The 15,749-nt window shown below is 33.0% G+C and overlaps 1 protein-coding gene across 3 annotated transcripts in view; it reads left to right on the top strand.

The window, feature by feature from the left end:
* Window positions 1-15,749, top strand: part of DNAJC13 (DnaJ heat shock protein family (Hsp40) member C13) — a 122,825-nt gene that overhangs the window by 47,189 nt on the left and 59,887 nt on the right. For all 3 annotated transcript variants that reach the window (XM_079921672.1, XM_079921671.1, XM_079921673.1), the window contains exons 18-27: window positions 2,041-2,116; window positions 2,423-2,518; window positions 3,286-3,429; window positions 6,669-6,751; window positions 8,163-8,316; window positions 11,011-11,114; window positions 11,200-11,359; window positions 12,632-12,694; window positions 13,796-13,897; window positions 15,360-15,464. In XM_079921672.1, coding sequence (XP_079777798.1) covers window positions 2,041-2,116; window positions 2,423-2,518; window positions 3,286-3,429; window positions 6,669-6,751; window positions 8,163-8,316; window positions 11,011-11,114; window positions 11,200-11,359; window positions 12,632-12,694; window positions 13,796-13,897; window positions 15,360-15,464 — 1,087 coding nt within the window. The remainder of the gene's footprint in view (window positions 1-2,040; window positions 2,117-2,422; window positions 2,519-3,285; window positions 3,430-6,668; window positions 6,752-8,162; window positions 8,317-11,010; window positions 11,115-11,199; window positions 11,360-12,631; window positions 12,695-13,795; window positions 13,898-15,359; window positions 15,465-15,749) is intronic.

Below are 15,749 nucleotides of genomic sequence, written 5' to 3'. Positions count from 1 at the left end.
GAACATGGAAAAGAGTGCCTAGTAGCTTATGGAACTAGAGCCACATGTCCCCAGGGTTTTTCTCCTTTTATTTCTTCCTGACCATCTTGCATGTAGATGACCCACCTAGACAATTTTCAGATAATTTTGGTCAGTTAGGTACTCTAAGAATAAAGAAAACTTTAATATCTAACCAGCCTAATCTAAGCCTATCCTAAATCTCTTGTAGTTAAACAGTTTTCCCTTTGGCAAGTCTTTTTTTTTAAATGATAATCCTTCAAATATGAGGAAACACATAAATCTGTTTACTCCAGGCTATATGAATTCCAGCCCTTTTAATTTTCTTTATAATTTCTGACATGTGATCCTTTCCTATATCCTTAGCATACCATATTATTACTCATGACTCATATTAGTTAAAAAAATATATATAATAAATGTTTTAATCATGTTCTTTTTGACCTTTTGAAATAACAAATTGCTGACTTAGGGCTTACTTTGTTATGGAAATATAAATTGCATTTTTTTATCACCTGTGTTCGGTTATTGGATGTTGTAGTATGCTGCCCTGCCAATAGTTTTCTGCTCTTTATACTATTATAAGAAGCTATCTGCATCCCTTACTTGTAAATGTTAGTCACAAAAGTAGTCTTCTGTGTTGCTTGTGAGGATAAAAAATATAAAAGGAAGGTTATTTCCTTGGCCTACTGCCTTATTAGCAATGCTAAGCACCATCTTTCGTTACACTAGAAACTATTTGATGTCTAATTCTATTAAACCCCTTCATGTTAGCCCTTTGCTTCTTGTGTTCCTTTTTATTATAATCAATTGCGTTCCCTACTGTGATCAATCACAATATTGAAAAGCTGTCAAATTACAGAAATACTACTTTTCATTTGCATTGCTTTATCTTTTACAAATTGCTGCTATAAAATGTTATCTCTTATCCCTAATTAAAACCTTTTTAGGAATCATTGGTATGATACCTACCAAATGCCAGTGAAGGAAATTACAAGTGTCATTACTTCAATATGTTAGCTTCCAAATAGGCATAAGAGTGAACAGTTTTAGTAGTTTTGTGTGTGTGTGTGTGTGTGTGTTTGTGTGTCAGAACAAAGCACAATTTGGGTTTTCCTATTGAACTTTTTTCTTCTGGGAATATAACATATAAATATGTAAGCCTGTAGATGGTTATTTGGTTATTCCCCTCACAGATTTCATGCTCATTCTTATTGCAAATGGCAGTTGAATCCTTATCAAAGCACAGAATGGTCTGTGGTGAATAAAATATATACCCTGTTTGTGAGGAGCTTCCAGTCTGTGTAGCAGATATCATCGTGGGGATTAAGATTAATAAATGGCTAAATTACAGCTTCAACGTGAATCTTAGATTTTCACTTTGAACCGAAATGTGCTTTTAGCTCAAAAGTGCTTTAAGTCTTTGTTCAGACTCCAAAACTGAAAATATTTTCTCTCTCTGACCTTGTCAAAAAGTATATATTAGAACATAGTTGACTTTTGCTCATGTTCAGAATTCCAAAGAATTCCAGAATGCTCTGGTCACTATAGCAGGATTTGTTATACAAACTTAATTATATTATCAAGTCTAATTGTTTCCCTATCTTTAAAAGTGGTAAGAACCTACTTCTTCATGTTCAGGTCCATTGAAAATTAGTGAGTTCATCAAGGAAGCATTTTAGTTTGGAGAAAATACTAAAACGTTAGTAGTATTTGAATTAACTATCTCATACATCTCTCCAAATTAAAATATTAATTTTTAGTATTTAACATCAGAATGATTTTTAAAACTTTTTATTGGAGTATAGTTGATTTACAGTGTTGTGTTAGATTCAGGTGAACAGCAAAGTGAATCAGTTATACATATATCCACTCTTTTTTAGATTCTTTTCTCATATAGGTTATTACAGAGTGATAGAATGTTTTTTTGTTCTTTTTTTTTGTTTTACTGTAGTCTTATTTCTTATATTTTGTTCTTAAAAATTCCTTTTTGTTCTACCTGAGATAAAGAAGCAAACCTTTCTCAACGTCTGCTTTTTTCAGACAGCTGAGTAGACATTTAGTGGGACTCTGGACAGCTGATAATGTAACTGCAACAAACTTGTTGAAACGCATTTTGGTAAGTCAGTTGAATAACTGGAGAAATGTATATATTCTTGCCCAATAAAATTTCATTGATAAGTTGTCTATACTGTTAAGGGTTTTTTTAGATTATCTGTTTGTTTTTAATCTAAAAGATATTTATCAAAGGAGTTGTCATATAATAAATGCTATGCTTAATAGCTAAATCATAGTATTAATTTATTTGGGTTTTGAAGGCTAGGTTTTTTTTGTGTGTGTGTGCAGTTGTTTTGAAAATGGACTTTATATCTTGTTTTTTTTTTTTTTATTATTTTTTTATCTTGTTTTTGATTGTTGTTTTTAGCCACCAGGCTTGCTAGCTTACTTGGACAGCTCAGATCCAGTTCCTGAGAAGGATGCTGATCGGATGCATGTTAGAGATAATGTGAAAATAGCAATGGTAAATATGCTTGTCCTGAGTATCTTTTCGGGATGAAAGAGTACTTTTTTCTGAAACACATGTTAAATAGTAGTATTCTTTTAAAATTATTATTATTAACAGCTTTATTGAGGTAAAATTTACATCCCCCAAATTTTAACCTGTTTTTAGTGTCCAATTCTATAATCATTACATTTATGCAGTTATCACCACAATCTAATTTTATGAATAATAATAATCTTGTATTTTTTTTCTCTAACTCAGCATATTGGTACATTCACGAATGGATTTTTTTTTTAATTTTAAATGTATAAGGTGATATTTTGCACATAATATGTAATTGATAAATGTTGGTGAAGGTGATAATGTTGGTGATAAACGTTACTGAAAAAAATAATTTATGTAGGGCTTTTTTTCTTTACAGAGCTATCTTAATTATTAATGTTGGGCTATCTTTGAGAAAATTACTTAACATCTTTCAAGATATGCTATTATAATAATGTCTTATATGTGTTCTTTTCCTGTCTTCACCCCGCTTCTGTCTGCACCCATCTCCCACTTATATCTTGCCATCCCTCTAAAAGGATTCATCTTGAAAACTAGGTAGAAAAGTTTAAGATTTCTTGGACAAAATGTATAATTTGTTGTAGAAATTTTCACCTTGTTCTTTCACTATTTTTTTTCAGTATTCATTTAATCATGTAAAATAGTGCAACTTGGCTTTAATTAGATTTTTAAAATAAATTTGAAATTATAGGACTGTAATGGAATTCAACGTTATTTTATAGGATCAGTATGGAAAATTTAATAAAGTTCCAGAGTGGCAAAGACTAGCTGGTAAAGCTGCTAAAGAAGTTGAAAAATTTGCCAAAGAAAAAGTGGATCTTGTGTTAATGCATTGGAGGGATAGAATGGGCATTGCACAAAAAGAGGTAAAAATAAAGTCTTCTTCCGAATTTCTAGCACTTCCATATATCCTAGATTACTTCAATTGTTGCTGTTCACAAAAATGGTACAGATACTTTTGACCGAACACCTGAAGAAATGTCACTTAATTCTGATAATATTTTTATATAAATTTTTCTTAATTCATAGTTTTATGAGTCAGTGGTTAGGATTTTAGTTAGTTAATATAAAATTCCACTCTTTCTTACATAAGTTTCTTCCCATAACTTCCAGTTTCCAGACTTTTAAATTCATATGTATCTTTTTCCTTCCTTCTCTGAACTTTGTTTTGTAGCTAGACAAATAAAGTTGCCCTTCTTGTTTAGCTTTTTTATTGAGAGCTAGCTAGACAAGTATTTTGAAAATAAGATTCACATTGTTAAAATTAAATTTACTATATGTACTTAAATTTCAGTATTATTGCTCCTCAAATCAAAATCAGATCTGAAACAGTTTTAGTCTCATTTTTCAGCATGTGGTATGTGCTGCAGAACCTAATTCCAGTAATATTCATCCTTCTATCTAGGATGGAATGTGCAGTGGTTAAGAATGATTTAAGGTTTCATGTAAAAGTTGACTTGATCTCAGTTTTTGTTGACCACACTTATATTCTTTCCCTTTAACCATCTCTTTATTTATGGTGGCTATTTTCTTATTCAAGGAAAGTAATATAAGTAACTTTCTGAAACAAACATGTTTCTTTTGAATTTCCAGAATATCTAAACATAAGGCATCAGGTGCAACAGAACAGAAATATTATTGTCTTGTGTATCTATCTGAAATTGATACCAAAATTGAGTTCTTTAGAAGTTGAGCATAATGAATTAATGCTAATTGGTATGAGTGACATATGCACTATAAAGAATCATTAAACAGGCTTTCAGAGGTCTAGGATAGTAAAGAGAATACTGAACTTTGAATTGGTTAACCTACATCTGAGCCTGGTTCTGTCACTTACTACTAACCCATATGGCAAGTTATGGGTTTTCAGAATTTCACTTTCCTCTTTCATAAAATCAGAATTAACAGTACCTCCCTTCTCTGTCCTTTGGGGTTGCTTTGATGTACAAGGAAGTCAATAATAAAAGCACCTATAATAAAAGACAGTGCATGTCTTGTCATGATAATATTGCTGTAGCATTTGAAAATTGAAAGTCTGTAGATATGAAATGAATGATTTTCACAGTTGTTAAAAATTACAAGCTTTTGGCTTCAGGAAGTTAAACCCATTTCTGAAATAACAGTTGTTTCAAGCTGTTGGGTATAATTATACTGAAAATAAGTTTTTGGCATCAGATTTCATATATAACATTTATCCAGCATACACTTGAACACAAAGCTATTTTAGCTAGAAATGTGGATAGCATCTGTTATTTAAAGATAAAAAATTCAGAGGGAAAACAATGTATTTTTAATATCAATAATGTTTTATTGGTCTGTTGGTTTCATTTACATGAGGTGTTATCTAAAGTGCTGAGCAATTATTTCTGCCAGGATACTGTTTTCAACATTAATTTCTTTATGAAACAGTGAATAATCTTTGTGACTATTTTATTCGTAGAAATATTAACACCAAAATATCTAATTAATGAACCTGTGCTTTAGCTAAAGTCTGAAAATTAACCATTGTCTAGATTAACTGTTAGTCTTAAAATGAACTGCATTTCTTATATAATCAGAATGTTTAGGGAGTCAGTTCCATTTGTAGCTAATGTTCTTTGTTGGATTAATAATAACCTTTGGCTAATGTATAAAATTGCTTTTTTTAATTTATGTTATTTTCAGTTTATGGATTTGTTTAGCCAGTTAGAGCTTTTAACCTAAGTCTCTAAATCAGTCAGCTTAGTTTATGGAGAGCTGGTTGTCCTTTTTCTGTATAGTGTTTACATTTTCATAACTCTAGACTCCCAGCTTTTTGTCTTGAAGGCAGAGGAAATTGAAGAAAGTAGTACTTGATTAGAGGTTTTAAGGAAGGGTTTGTCATTAAAACTAAAAATATGAACTATTTATATACTTTGTTCAAGTCACCTAACATTAGTTTTCATGATAGTGTACAGAATTAAAATTTGTAGGGAATATTTCCTTAATTAATCAATGTTTTACATTTCAAACAGCATTTACTTTTTAAAATTTACTTTACCTTTTTTCTTTCTGTGATATCTAGTCTGTTTTCTTGCTTTATTTTATATGATTTGCCACTTCCTTAATGAAGTTACAGACTTTCATGTTTTAATCTATAACTACTTTCTACTTTTCGCTTCTGTCACATTGAGGATTAGAATTTTCATGACTGAAATATCTACACGTTTTACTCGGAGCAAAGATTCTTAACCTCCAGTCCATATATAGACTTCCAAGAAATCTTTGAAATCTTCCCCTCCATTGTAAACCTTATGTATGTGTCTTTCTCTGGAATAGGACCATAGCTTTCTTTGAATTCTCAAATGGGTTTATGACTGCCTAAAATTTGAGTCATAGAATTCAGAGAAGCAGGTGGGCCTTTTTCTGTCTTAAAGATGATTTATACTGGTGACATCCTTGTGGAATTTGTGTAATAGAGATAGCATAGCAGATGTAGGCTCACTCTCTTATTTTTATTTCATTTAAATTTTTTTTTCCTTTTTTACAATTAAATTCAGGACAGAAACAATATGGTGAGTTTAAGTCCCTGCTACATGTGTGAAATGCATTAAACTGCCTGCATGTGGAGTTGTCTTTGATATTCTTTGTCTAGTAAATTAAAGTCTCACTTCACATGTGTCTGAATGTAGATACTTATTTCTTGTGCATTAGCTATTTCAATTTATACTTGCTCCTCTTGGCTTTGGTAGCAATTTAATAACCTATAATCTTTTGTGTTTATTGTTTTGCCATGATTTTTGTATTAACTGCATGTAAATGTTTAAAATAAGTCACCTCTTTTTGACTGTTACAAATTTTATTAGTCATCATTGTAAACTTTAACAAAATTTGGATTTAAAGCAATAACTTTAGGCTACACGGAAAATATTTCAGCTACACTATAGAAATATATGCTGGCAAAGTATTATATTGTGATATAACCTAATATTCTGTATTCATATTTTATAGATTTTGTTTCATTAATTTTGTCTCTGCCAAAATTTGATGAAGGAAATGTTTCTCATCACTTACAAAGTGATGATATTCTGACTGAGCTTGTTTGGTAGCTCCAGATTGAGCACTATGAAGTTTTTTTCTTTTCCAGAATATAAATCAAAAGCCAGTAGTTCTTCGAAAGAGAAGACAGAGAATAAAAATAGAAGCAAACTGGGATCTCTTCTATTATAGGTAAACTTTAGGCCTCTCTTCCAATTAATTAAATTTGGTATTGCCAGATTTAATTTTTGGACAGTTGTTTTTTTGTTTTTGCCTGAATCTAGTGCTTTATGCTACAGGTATTTTTATGCTCTCAGGGTCAAGAATTATAACTGTTAAGATTGGTATGATTAGTGATGCTTTCATAAAATTAAGACCTTTTATAGAGTGTTGGTAGTCTGACGAGCCAAAGGTACTTTTAGCATTTTATTAAGGCTTAGAGATGGTTACTTTAAAACACTTTATCATGGCTTAGAAATAACTGTATTATAACTTCTTTCAGCCTTGTTGGAAATAGAGTCTTTAAAGAGTTGGATGATGAAACCATAAGGAGACTTGTGGGAAATGGGTATCCAAGTTAGCTGACCTGATATACTTTTCCAGCCTTTCTAATATGGTAACCCTTCCTCCCCATCTACTGCTCCCACCACCTCCCCAGCACCCTCCACCTCAACACCCTCCCCACACACACAGTCATACACACATAGAAGGACTTTGGAACATTTTGGGGAGTTTGCAAAAACTTTTTTGAGATAACTCACAATACTCAGTCTGGAAGCTGACCTATTGATTATACCTTGGTTAATAAGGGAAAATATGTGCTTTGGGAACTTCCCACAGCACTTTAAAAGTGTAGTATATATATAATACAGCCTTCAGAATATGCCTTGGTTTTCTTCCTCTGGAATCCCTCAGTTGTGTTGTCCTCCCTAGAATTCCCTTGGAATTCTGGCATCAGACTTTTTAGAAGGATTGCAGTTTGAAAGTGAATGGGTATAAAGCCCACCCACCCCAGTTTAGACTTGAATTCAAATTTATTATGATAGTTAAATAATTTCATGAATAAAAGGAAGGTATTTTGAAAATATCAATCAGAGCTTGACAGTTTAGCAGTATTTTTTCTTGGGTAGTTTTTAAGGTTCTAATCTAGAATGTTGCTCATCCCACACATTTCATACTCAATTATCCAGAAATTCTTATCCCCAATATGTAACTTGATATCTGTTTATAATTCTTTTCTGACTGGAATTTATATTAGCAATAAATATTAAAATTGAAATATCAGTTCCTTGTTTTAAAATCCACACAGATTTGTCTTATAGTTTGGCTTCATTTTTTCCCCCATTTTATAATGAAAACTTTTAAACATACAGAAAAGGTGAAAGAATTTTACAATGAGCACCTGTATACCTGTGACTAAAATTCTACCATTAACCTTTTACTATACTTACTTCACACAGTAGATTTTATTTTCTTTCTATGCTTGCTAAAGTTAATTAATTCCACTGTTTTGTTACTTATTATAAGTTGTAGTAGGGGAGATTTATAGATTTTTAAAACTGTTTATTGCTTCCCACTATTTTCTGATTACATGTATATCTAGGTTTGGTCAGGACCATGCCAGGTCAAACTTAATTTGGAATTTCAAAACACGAGAAGAATTGAGAGATAGTCTTGAATCTGAAATGAGAGCATTTAATATTGATAGAGAGCTTGGTAGTGCTAATGTGATCTCCTGGAACCACCATGAATTTGAGGTAAATTTTAATTTTCGTAATATAGTAGTTTTTTTTTGAAGCATGTATTAGTTTTGGAGTTTTTCTTTTTTTTTTAATTTGTAGTTGTTTGACATATATCTTTACCTTTCACTCATAATTTTATGAAGGAAATATTAGAAAACTTTCACTTTGCCTGAGACAAATGAAAAATTAATTTTGTTTAGTACCTCAGCTTTGTATGTGAAAATCATGTAGGAGTCAATAAATTTGATCCTGTGCATTCTAGATCTGTTCCTTGCTTTTTTTCCCCTTTAAATTCTTTATTGAAACATAGCCTGTTCTTATTTCTTTTAGCTTGTTTAATAGACTTTTTGTGGTAATTTGATTCTGAATGTGGCCATTTTTTTGCTGCTTAATTAAAATACTGATGTGAAGAATGACAAAGTAAGAACAAGAAACATGTTGGTGTAGATAATCTTGTGTGTGTGTGTAAATTTTTATTATAGGTGTAAATTTGAGCATGTTTGTGACCCTGCCGGCTTTGCTGTTTAACCCAACTGCATTTCTTAAACATGTTAATGATTTGTTTTTGCTCATTCCCACCTCTTTGTGAAAACTTTCTTTTCTTTGGTTTTGGGAGTCTGTATTCTCTGGAATTTTCTCCTTCACTGTCCATTCCTCCTCCTTTGCTCATTTTTCCTTATTGCCCCAACTGCTAAATGCTGGTTGGCCCTGAAGGACCAGTTCTTGGGCTTCTTTTCATTTATATTTATTGCCTCAGTTATCTCATCCATTCTCATGGTTTAAATGTTTTTTATTTGCTGATGGCTTCAAGATTTTTATCTCCTGCTTAGACTTTCTTTCCTAGACTTCATACTTTTACCTTATAAATTGGATATCTAATAAGCTTCTAGAACTTCGCTGTAAAACTCTGCTCTGGTTCTTCCCTCAAACCTACTTCACTTTCAGTCTTTCTGATCTTAGATAATGGCTATTCCTTATTTTCTAGTCAAAACCTTTGACATCATCTTTTTTTCTTATGCCCCAAATTCGGTTCGTCAGCAAGTCCTATTCAGTGCACCTTCAAAATTTACCCAGAACCCAGCCCTCTTCTCTCTATGGGATTGTAGCAGTTTCCCTGCTTCCACCATTGCCTTTCTGTAATCTGTTATCAACATAGTAGCAGTGTGATCTTGTTATAATGTAAGTAGATCTTGTCCTTCTCTGCTCCAAGCCCTCCCTGGTGCTCTTATTGCTTCCCAACTCACTTAGTGAAAAGTCTGGGTCTTTAAAATAACTTACAAGGCAAGATCTGTAGCCCCAAAATCCAGCCATTGTTTCTTTGATCTCATCTCCTAATATTCTCACCATTGCCTGTAGCCACACTGGCTTCCCTGAAAACACCAAATTCATGTTCTTAATTCAAGGTCTTTCTACGTGATGTTCCTTCTGCCTAAAATACTCTTTTCTACAGAGAGCCTCATTTTCTTCAGGTCTTTTCCCGAAGGTTGTCATCTGAGTGGGCCTTCCCTGGCCACCCTGTTTAAAAATATAGCCCTCTTCTCTCTCTTTCTCTCTCTCTCTCTCCCTCCCTCCCTCCCTCCCTCCCTCTCTCTCTCTCTCTCTCTCTCCCCTCTCTCTCTCCCTCCCTCCCTCCCTCCCTCCCTCTCTCTCTCTCCCTCCCTCCCTCCCTCCCTCCCTCCCTCTCTCTCTCTCTCTCTCTCTCTCTCTCTCTCTCACACACACACACACACACACACACACCTGGCCACCTTGTTTAAAAATATAGCCCTCTTCATACACACACACTTACACTCTCTCTCTTTCTCTCTCTCTCTCTTCCCCCGCTCCCCGCTTTATTTTACTCCATAGCACTTACTGTCATCCAACTACCATAAGTATTTTACTTTTTTATCTGCTACGTCTGTAAGGATAGAACTTTTTACGTTTGCTTAATGCTATATCCCTGATGACTAGAACAGTACATGGCACATACCTTATATTCTTAATAAATGGAGTTGAACAAATTAAAACTCAGAATTTATAGGAAAAAAATGAAATGGATATACATATATATTTGATTTTGTATAGTTTATATTTTTAGTAAACAGCTGTTTTAGGCTTTGGAAAAAGAGTTTTGATAATCTAGTCAAGAAATTCCTTTTTACAGCTGCTTGCAAATCTTTGCTTGAGACAAACCCCAGTTCCCAATCAAGGGCTACTCCCTCACATATCACTTCCAGTGTGTAACCTGGAGTAATTGTACATACAGAGAGTGAATACTGTATAAAAATGTACCATAAAACGTAGTTGATGTGTTGGGAGATCAGGGAAGACCTGAAGTGCCTTGTGTGAGTTTGGCAAACTGTGTGTAGTGTGGGATCATTTACTTCTTGCTTGATTGTAGCCAGCTGAGAAGGGAAGGAAGCACGTTATCCTTTAATGGTGTTTTTAGTGTTTTCTTCCCTTAAGTCTTCATGGACACCATATAGTCTTGTGACAGTTTTTATCAGCAAGTTTTACATTCATAAAATTAGTGTGTAATTCTGACTCTTGACATTTAACTAATGAATTACCAGATATTTTAAGAAATGACAAACTTTTTTGTTAAAGGCTGTCTCATCAAGAAAAGAAAAAAACTCTGAACAGAAAGAATTTAAGAAGTGATTATGTGGAAATTGCCAATAAAAGTATTGTAAACTAAAATAATGTAATTTGCTTTTATTAATAAAGGTTAAATATGAGTGCTTGGCAGAGGAAATCAAAATAGGAGATTATTACCTGAGATTACTATTGGAGGAAGATGAGAGTGAAGACAGTGGATCAATTAAGAGATCGTAAGCTACTCTTCATATCTTGTTATGTTTGTTTTTACTGTTGGTTTCATGGCTAATTCTATTGTGAACATTTTTTTTAATCTAGGTATGAATTTTTCAATGAGCTTTATCATCGTTTCCTGCTCACCCCAAAAGTAAACATGAAGTGTTTATGTTTACAAGCCCTTGCTATTGTTTATGGCAGATGTCATGAAGAAATAGGACCTTTTACAGATACAAGATATATCATTGGAATGTTAGAGAGGGTAAGGATATCATTAAAAAATAACTGCTACTTGATAGTGTCATTGGAGTATATGTTAAATTTTCAAAGCTAAATTTAAGTTCTATTTGATCACGTCGCTGCCATAACTTTCTACATGAGTTTTTCTGTAATTTACATTATACTTCTTGAAATAAAAGTTAGATGAACAGTAAAATGACTAATGGGTTAGCGTTTGTCCATGTTGGTTTATTTTTTTCAGTTGCTGCTTTTGAACATCTTTAGCGACCTATTTGCCAATCTTTAATTTAAGTATGGATGAGCTGGACAGGTGTGTAAAAGAAAATAGTGACTTTTAGAGTTGAATGTTCTTTTGCAGTGGACATTTTGGAAAAATCTTAAATGATGCTAGCACACTAAACTTCAAAGTGTGAAAATAGAACTTTTTAGGACTACAACGATAAAGAAGGGGAACCTTGAGTTAGCACAGTTTTTTGGTGGGGGGGTTGGTTTTTTTTTAATTTAATAAAGTTTGTCATTTAACATTTCAGCAAGGTGGGAGAAGAACAAACAGATCAATTCATCCATTATGCAGCTCAAATTTGAGTGTTCCTTACCTGTATACATTTTACTCTTTCATTTGTATTTACATTCCTCTTACATTTAACAGTTTAAATTTCAGTGAACTGACAGAATCATTTCACCAATTTTTAAAATGGTCATCAGTGCTTGCTATAATTGCCTTAACTGTCAGTCATGCTTTGTGGATTAGAAAACTGGTTCTGAATAAGTTTACAAAACACACCCAGGAAATAACCAGATGAAAACCCTTATTTTTTGCTGTTACACGAGATTTCTCTATTGAATTCTAATTCACTCTTACTCCAGTGAACTGAGTACTTGTGGCATAGCATGTGTATTTTAGGCAGTTACATTTTTTCCTTCTTGTGTTCATGATGATGTGATTTATGTGAAACATCACTTACCAATTCTTTAGAATTCTTACTTAACTTGGGAGTATCATTTGGGCTAATTCTTTCATTTACTTCAATTTTTATGTGCATTCTTAAAGCTATGTATTAATCTGTTTGTGACTTAATATATCTGCCTTTCTAGGGAAATTAAATAAGGTTTATCAAATTGCAGAGAATGTAAGACATTGAGGAATTGCAATAATTGACAGTTTTCTCTGATTTTCTTTGTTTACAAGATGACTTTATTTCTTTTTGGCTGTTGGTTGATTTTGTCCAGTGATGGTAATGTCTTAATTTCTGTTTCTATTTACTTCTGACTAAATTCTCATTTATTTCAATAGTGCACAGATAAACTTGAACGAGATAGGTTGATCCTCTTCCTTAACAAATTGATCCTTAATAAGGTACAGTATTTTGCATAAATATGCTATTATTTCCAAGTTAAGTCACATGTATGTAACAAAGTAAATGATTACAGTTTGACTTAATTATCAAGACATGGTTCTTATCTTCTCCTTTTGCTCTCAACTCTTGAAGGGAAAAGTTTTTGCCAAATATTCATTTTTGAAACCAACACTGACTTGCTTAATTTTATTCTCACTTTTAGTAAATAATGCAGATGTTTTTAAATGAAATAAAATGAGTAAGCCCTAGGAAAATTTAATTTGAATTATAATCTCTTACAAACTTCTAAGAAATTACCAGTTTTTATCTTGCTTACAAAAACAAACTGGAACTTTAAAAAGTTTTTTAGTGTACTGGATTCTATTTCTGAGTACAGAATATTTATTAACAAAAAGACATTGGAAAAATGCAGGATAATTGTAGAACCAGAGAGTTTATCCTGGGTGTTATTCCCGCCAGGCTTTAATTTGTTTATTTTTATTTTATTTTGTTTTGCTCAGAATATATTTAAGTAAAAATTCTTTTTTAATTTAATTAATTAATTAATTTTCGGCTGCATTGGGTCTTCATTGCTGCGCATGGGCTTTCTCTGTTTGTGGCGAGCGGGGGCTACTCTTCGTTGCAGTGTGTGGGCTTCTCATTGTGGTGGCTTCCCTTGTTGGGGAGCATGGGCTATAGGCGTGAGGGCTTCAGTAGTTGTGGCACGTGGGCTCAGTAGCTGTGGCTCACGGGCTCTAGAGCACAGACTCAGTAGTTGTGGCGCATGGGCTTAGTTGCTCCACAGCATGTGAGATCTTCCCAGACCAGGGCTTGAACCCGTATCCCCTGCATTGGCAGGCAGATTCTTAACCACTGCACCACCAGGGAAGCCCAAGTAAAAATTATTTATATGATCTCTCTGTAGTATAGTTTTGCCTTTTTAATTTTTATCTACATTTATGCTTCCTTGAACACAAAATCCTGAAAATACTGAGTAATACCAGTTATGTGCCAGTTTTTCCAAAGAGATTCCAAATATTCTCTTCTTTGAGAGCCTTTTAGGTAGTAGTATCTATTGGAGAGAAAGATTTTAAATATGTAAACATGTTTCTGTCTTTCAGAAAAATGTTAAGGACCTCATGGATTCAAATGGAATTAGAATCCTTGTGGACTTGCTTACCCTTGCACATCTCCATGTAAACCGAGCTACAGTACCACTGCAAGTATGTATGCTTACCTAGATTTTATAAGTTTAACATTCTTTGAGTACAAATTTAGGATTAAAAGAATCATACAAATCTGAAAATATGTCAGGGTGTCTGGCCGTGAATCTCCTTCTCTGATAACTATAATAGTACTAATGCCTGGGAGATTAAGTCACACACACAAAAAGTGAAATAACCAAAATGGACAATGATGATCCAGTTTTATTTTTCTGATGTCTCTTTTGTCTTTTAAAGTAACTGCATCTCTAATGTGGCTTATTTTGAGGCAATATGTCCTTTAGGATTTAAACTGAATCCATCAGTTATGCAACTAGAACATTCAGCATTGACATCCACTGAGAGTATACTTTGCCTTGAGGAATCTGGAGGCCTTATTGAAACCAGCCAGTAAGAGGACAGAGCTGCAGGTCTCTACCTAAAGGCCTCTTCTGATACCTAACTTATAGAAGGGATCTATACTTGGCTCATTGGTGTTAATGTTAAATTTTTGTTTAATCTCCTTCTTTGAGGAGATGTGTCATGTTTTGGCAGAATTGTGTACAAAAGTGCTATCTGAATATTAGGACATGGCATTTTCTATTATCAGGTACAAATAATAGTAATCATAATGCTTGCATCGTATTATAGTGTACCAGGTACCGTTCTGGTCCACATAATATATTAACTCTTTAAACCCCACAACAGCCCTCCCATTTTACAGATGAGGAAAGTGAGGAACAGAGAGACTAAGTTTGTTGTCCAGGGTCACCTAATAAAGGACAGAGCGAGAGTTAGAACTCGGAAGTCTGTGCTCTTAACCACTTTCCTATAGCTGTCTATATGAATCTAACTAAAAGCTGATGGTAATGAGGGTATTTAAAATCATGTTTTAATAAAATATACTAAGTACATAAAAATTCTATCCTAGATTCTTATAAACATCGGTATATGAAATTATAAGAATTATCTGTCATGAGGGTAGTAAATTGAAAGTAAGTGTTTAAAACCACTAAAAACTTTCCTGTTAGCATTTTAACTCTTTGATCTCAGGCATTTATTTAAACTTTTAGTTGGAGTGAGTTTTTTTCTTTCAAAAGAACTTTAGTATTTTTGAGCATTGTGGTTTTGGTTAATGGTATATGTTTGATTATATAGCTATTTGCAGTATTCTTTGCTACTAAAATTTTAGTGTCCTGAGAATTTATTAATGACCATCTGGAATATAGATGCCTTTGAGTTTAGCTTAGATTGCCAAGTGAATTTAGGAAACTGTTTACTTCAAATGCATAATAAGGAAGTAGCATTTTTGGACTATTAGTTTAGGCATCTAATCCTTAACTCTTAAGATTGGGTCACTTAAAATTTTAGATGGATTTCTAAAGAAATATAAACTCAAGAAATGAGTACTGTGTAACTTTTTATGACATCTGCCCCCTTAGATTTCTGCCTTGAAAAATAACTAAATATTTTTAAAACTTAGAGCAATGTAATTGAAGCTGCTCCAGATATGAAAAGAGAGAGTGAAAAGGAATGGTACTTTGGCAATGCAGACAAAGAAAGGAGTGGCCCATATGGATTTCATGAGGTATGTGTTTGGGAGAAACTTTTCATGGAAGTCTTAGTCATTTTTTATATCCTCCTGATAGCACATATAGAGATGTGGAATATTTTAAATCTATGATTTGATTTACTGTCATCAGCTCCAAGGACTCTGCCATTCTATTTCCACATAAAGGACGAGATGACTTGTATTTCTAGACACACATACACACAAAATCATGTCTTCAAATCTTACTGTTTAAAAGCTATTGTTATGACACTGCTAATTATTAGAGAAATACAAATCAAAACTGCAATGAGATACCACTTC

The sequence above is a fragment of the Stenella coeruleoalba genome (genome assembly GCF_951394435.1).
Source record: "Stenella coeruleoalba genome assembly, chromosome: 5".
Taxonomy (NCBI): Eukaryota; Metazoa; Chordata; class Mammalia; order Artiodactyla; family Delphinidae; genus Stenella; species Stenella coeruleoalba.
This window is presented reverse-complemented; position numbering and strand designations above follow the sequence as displayed.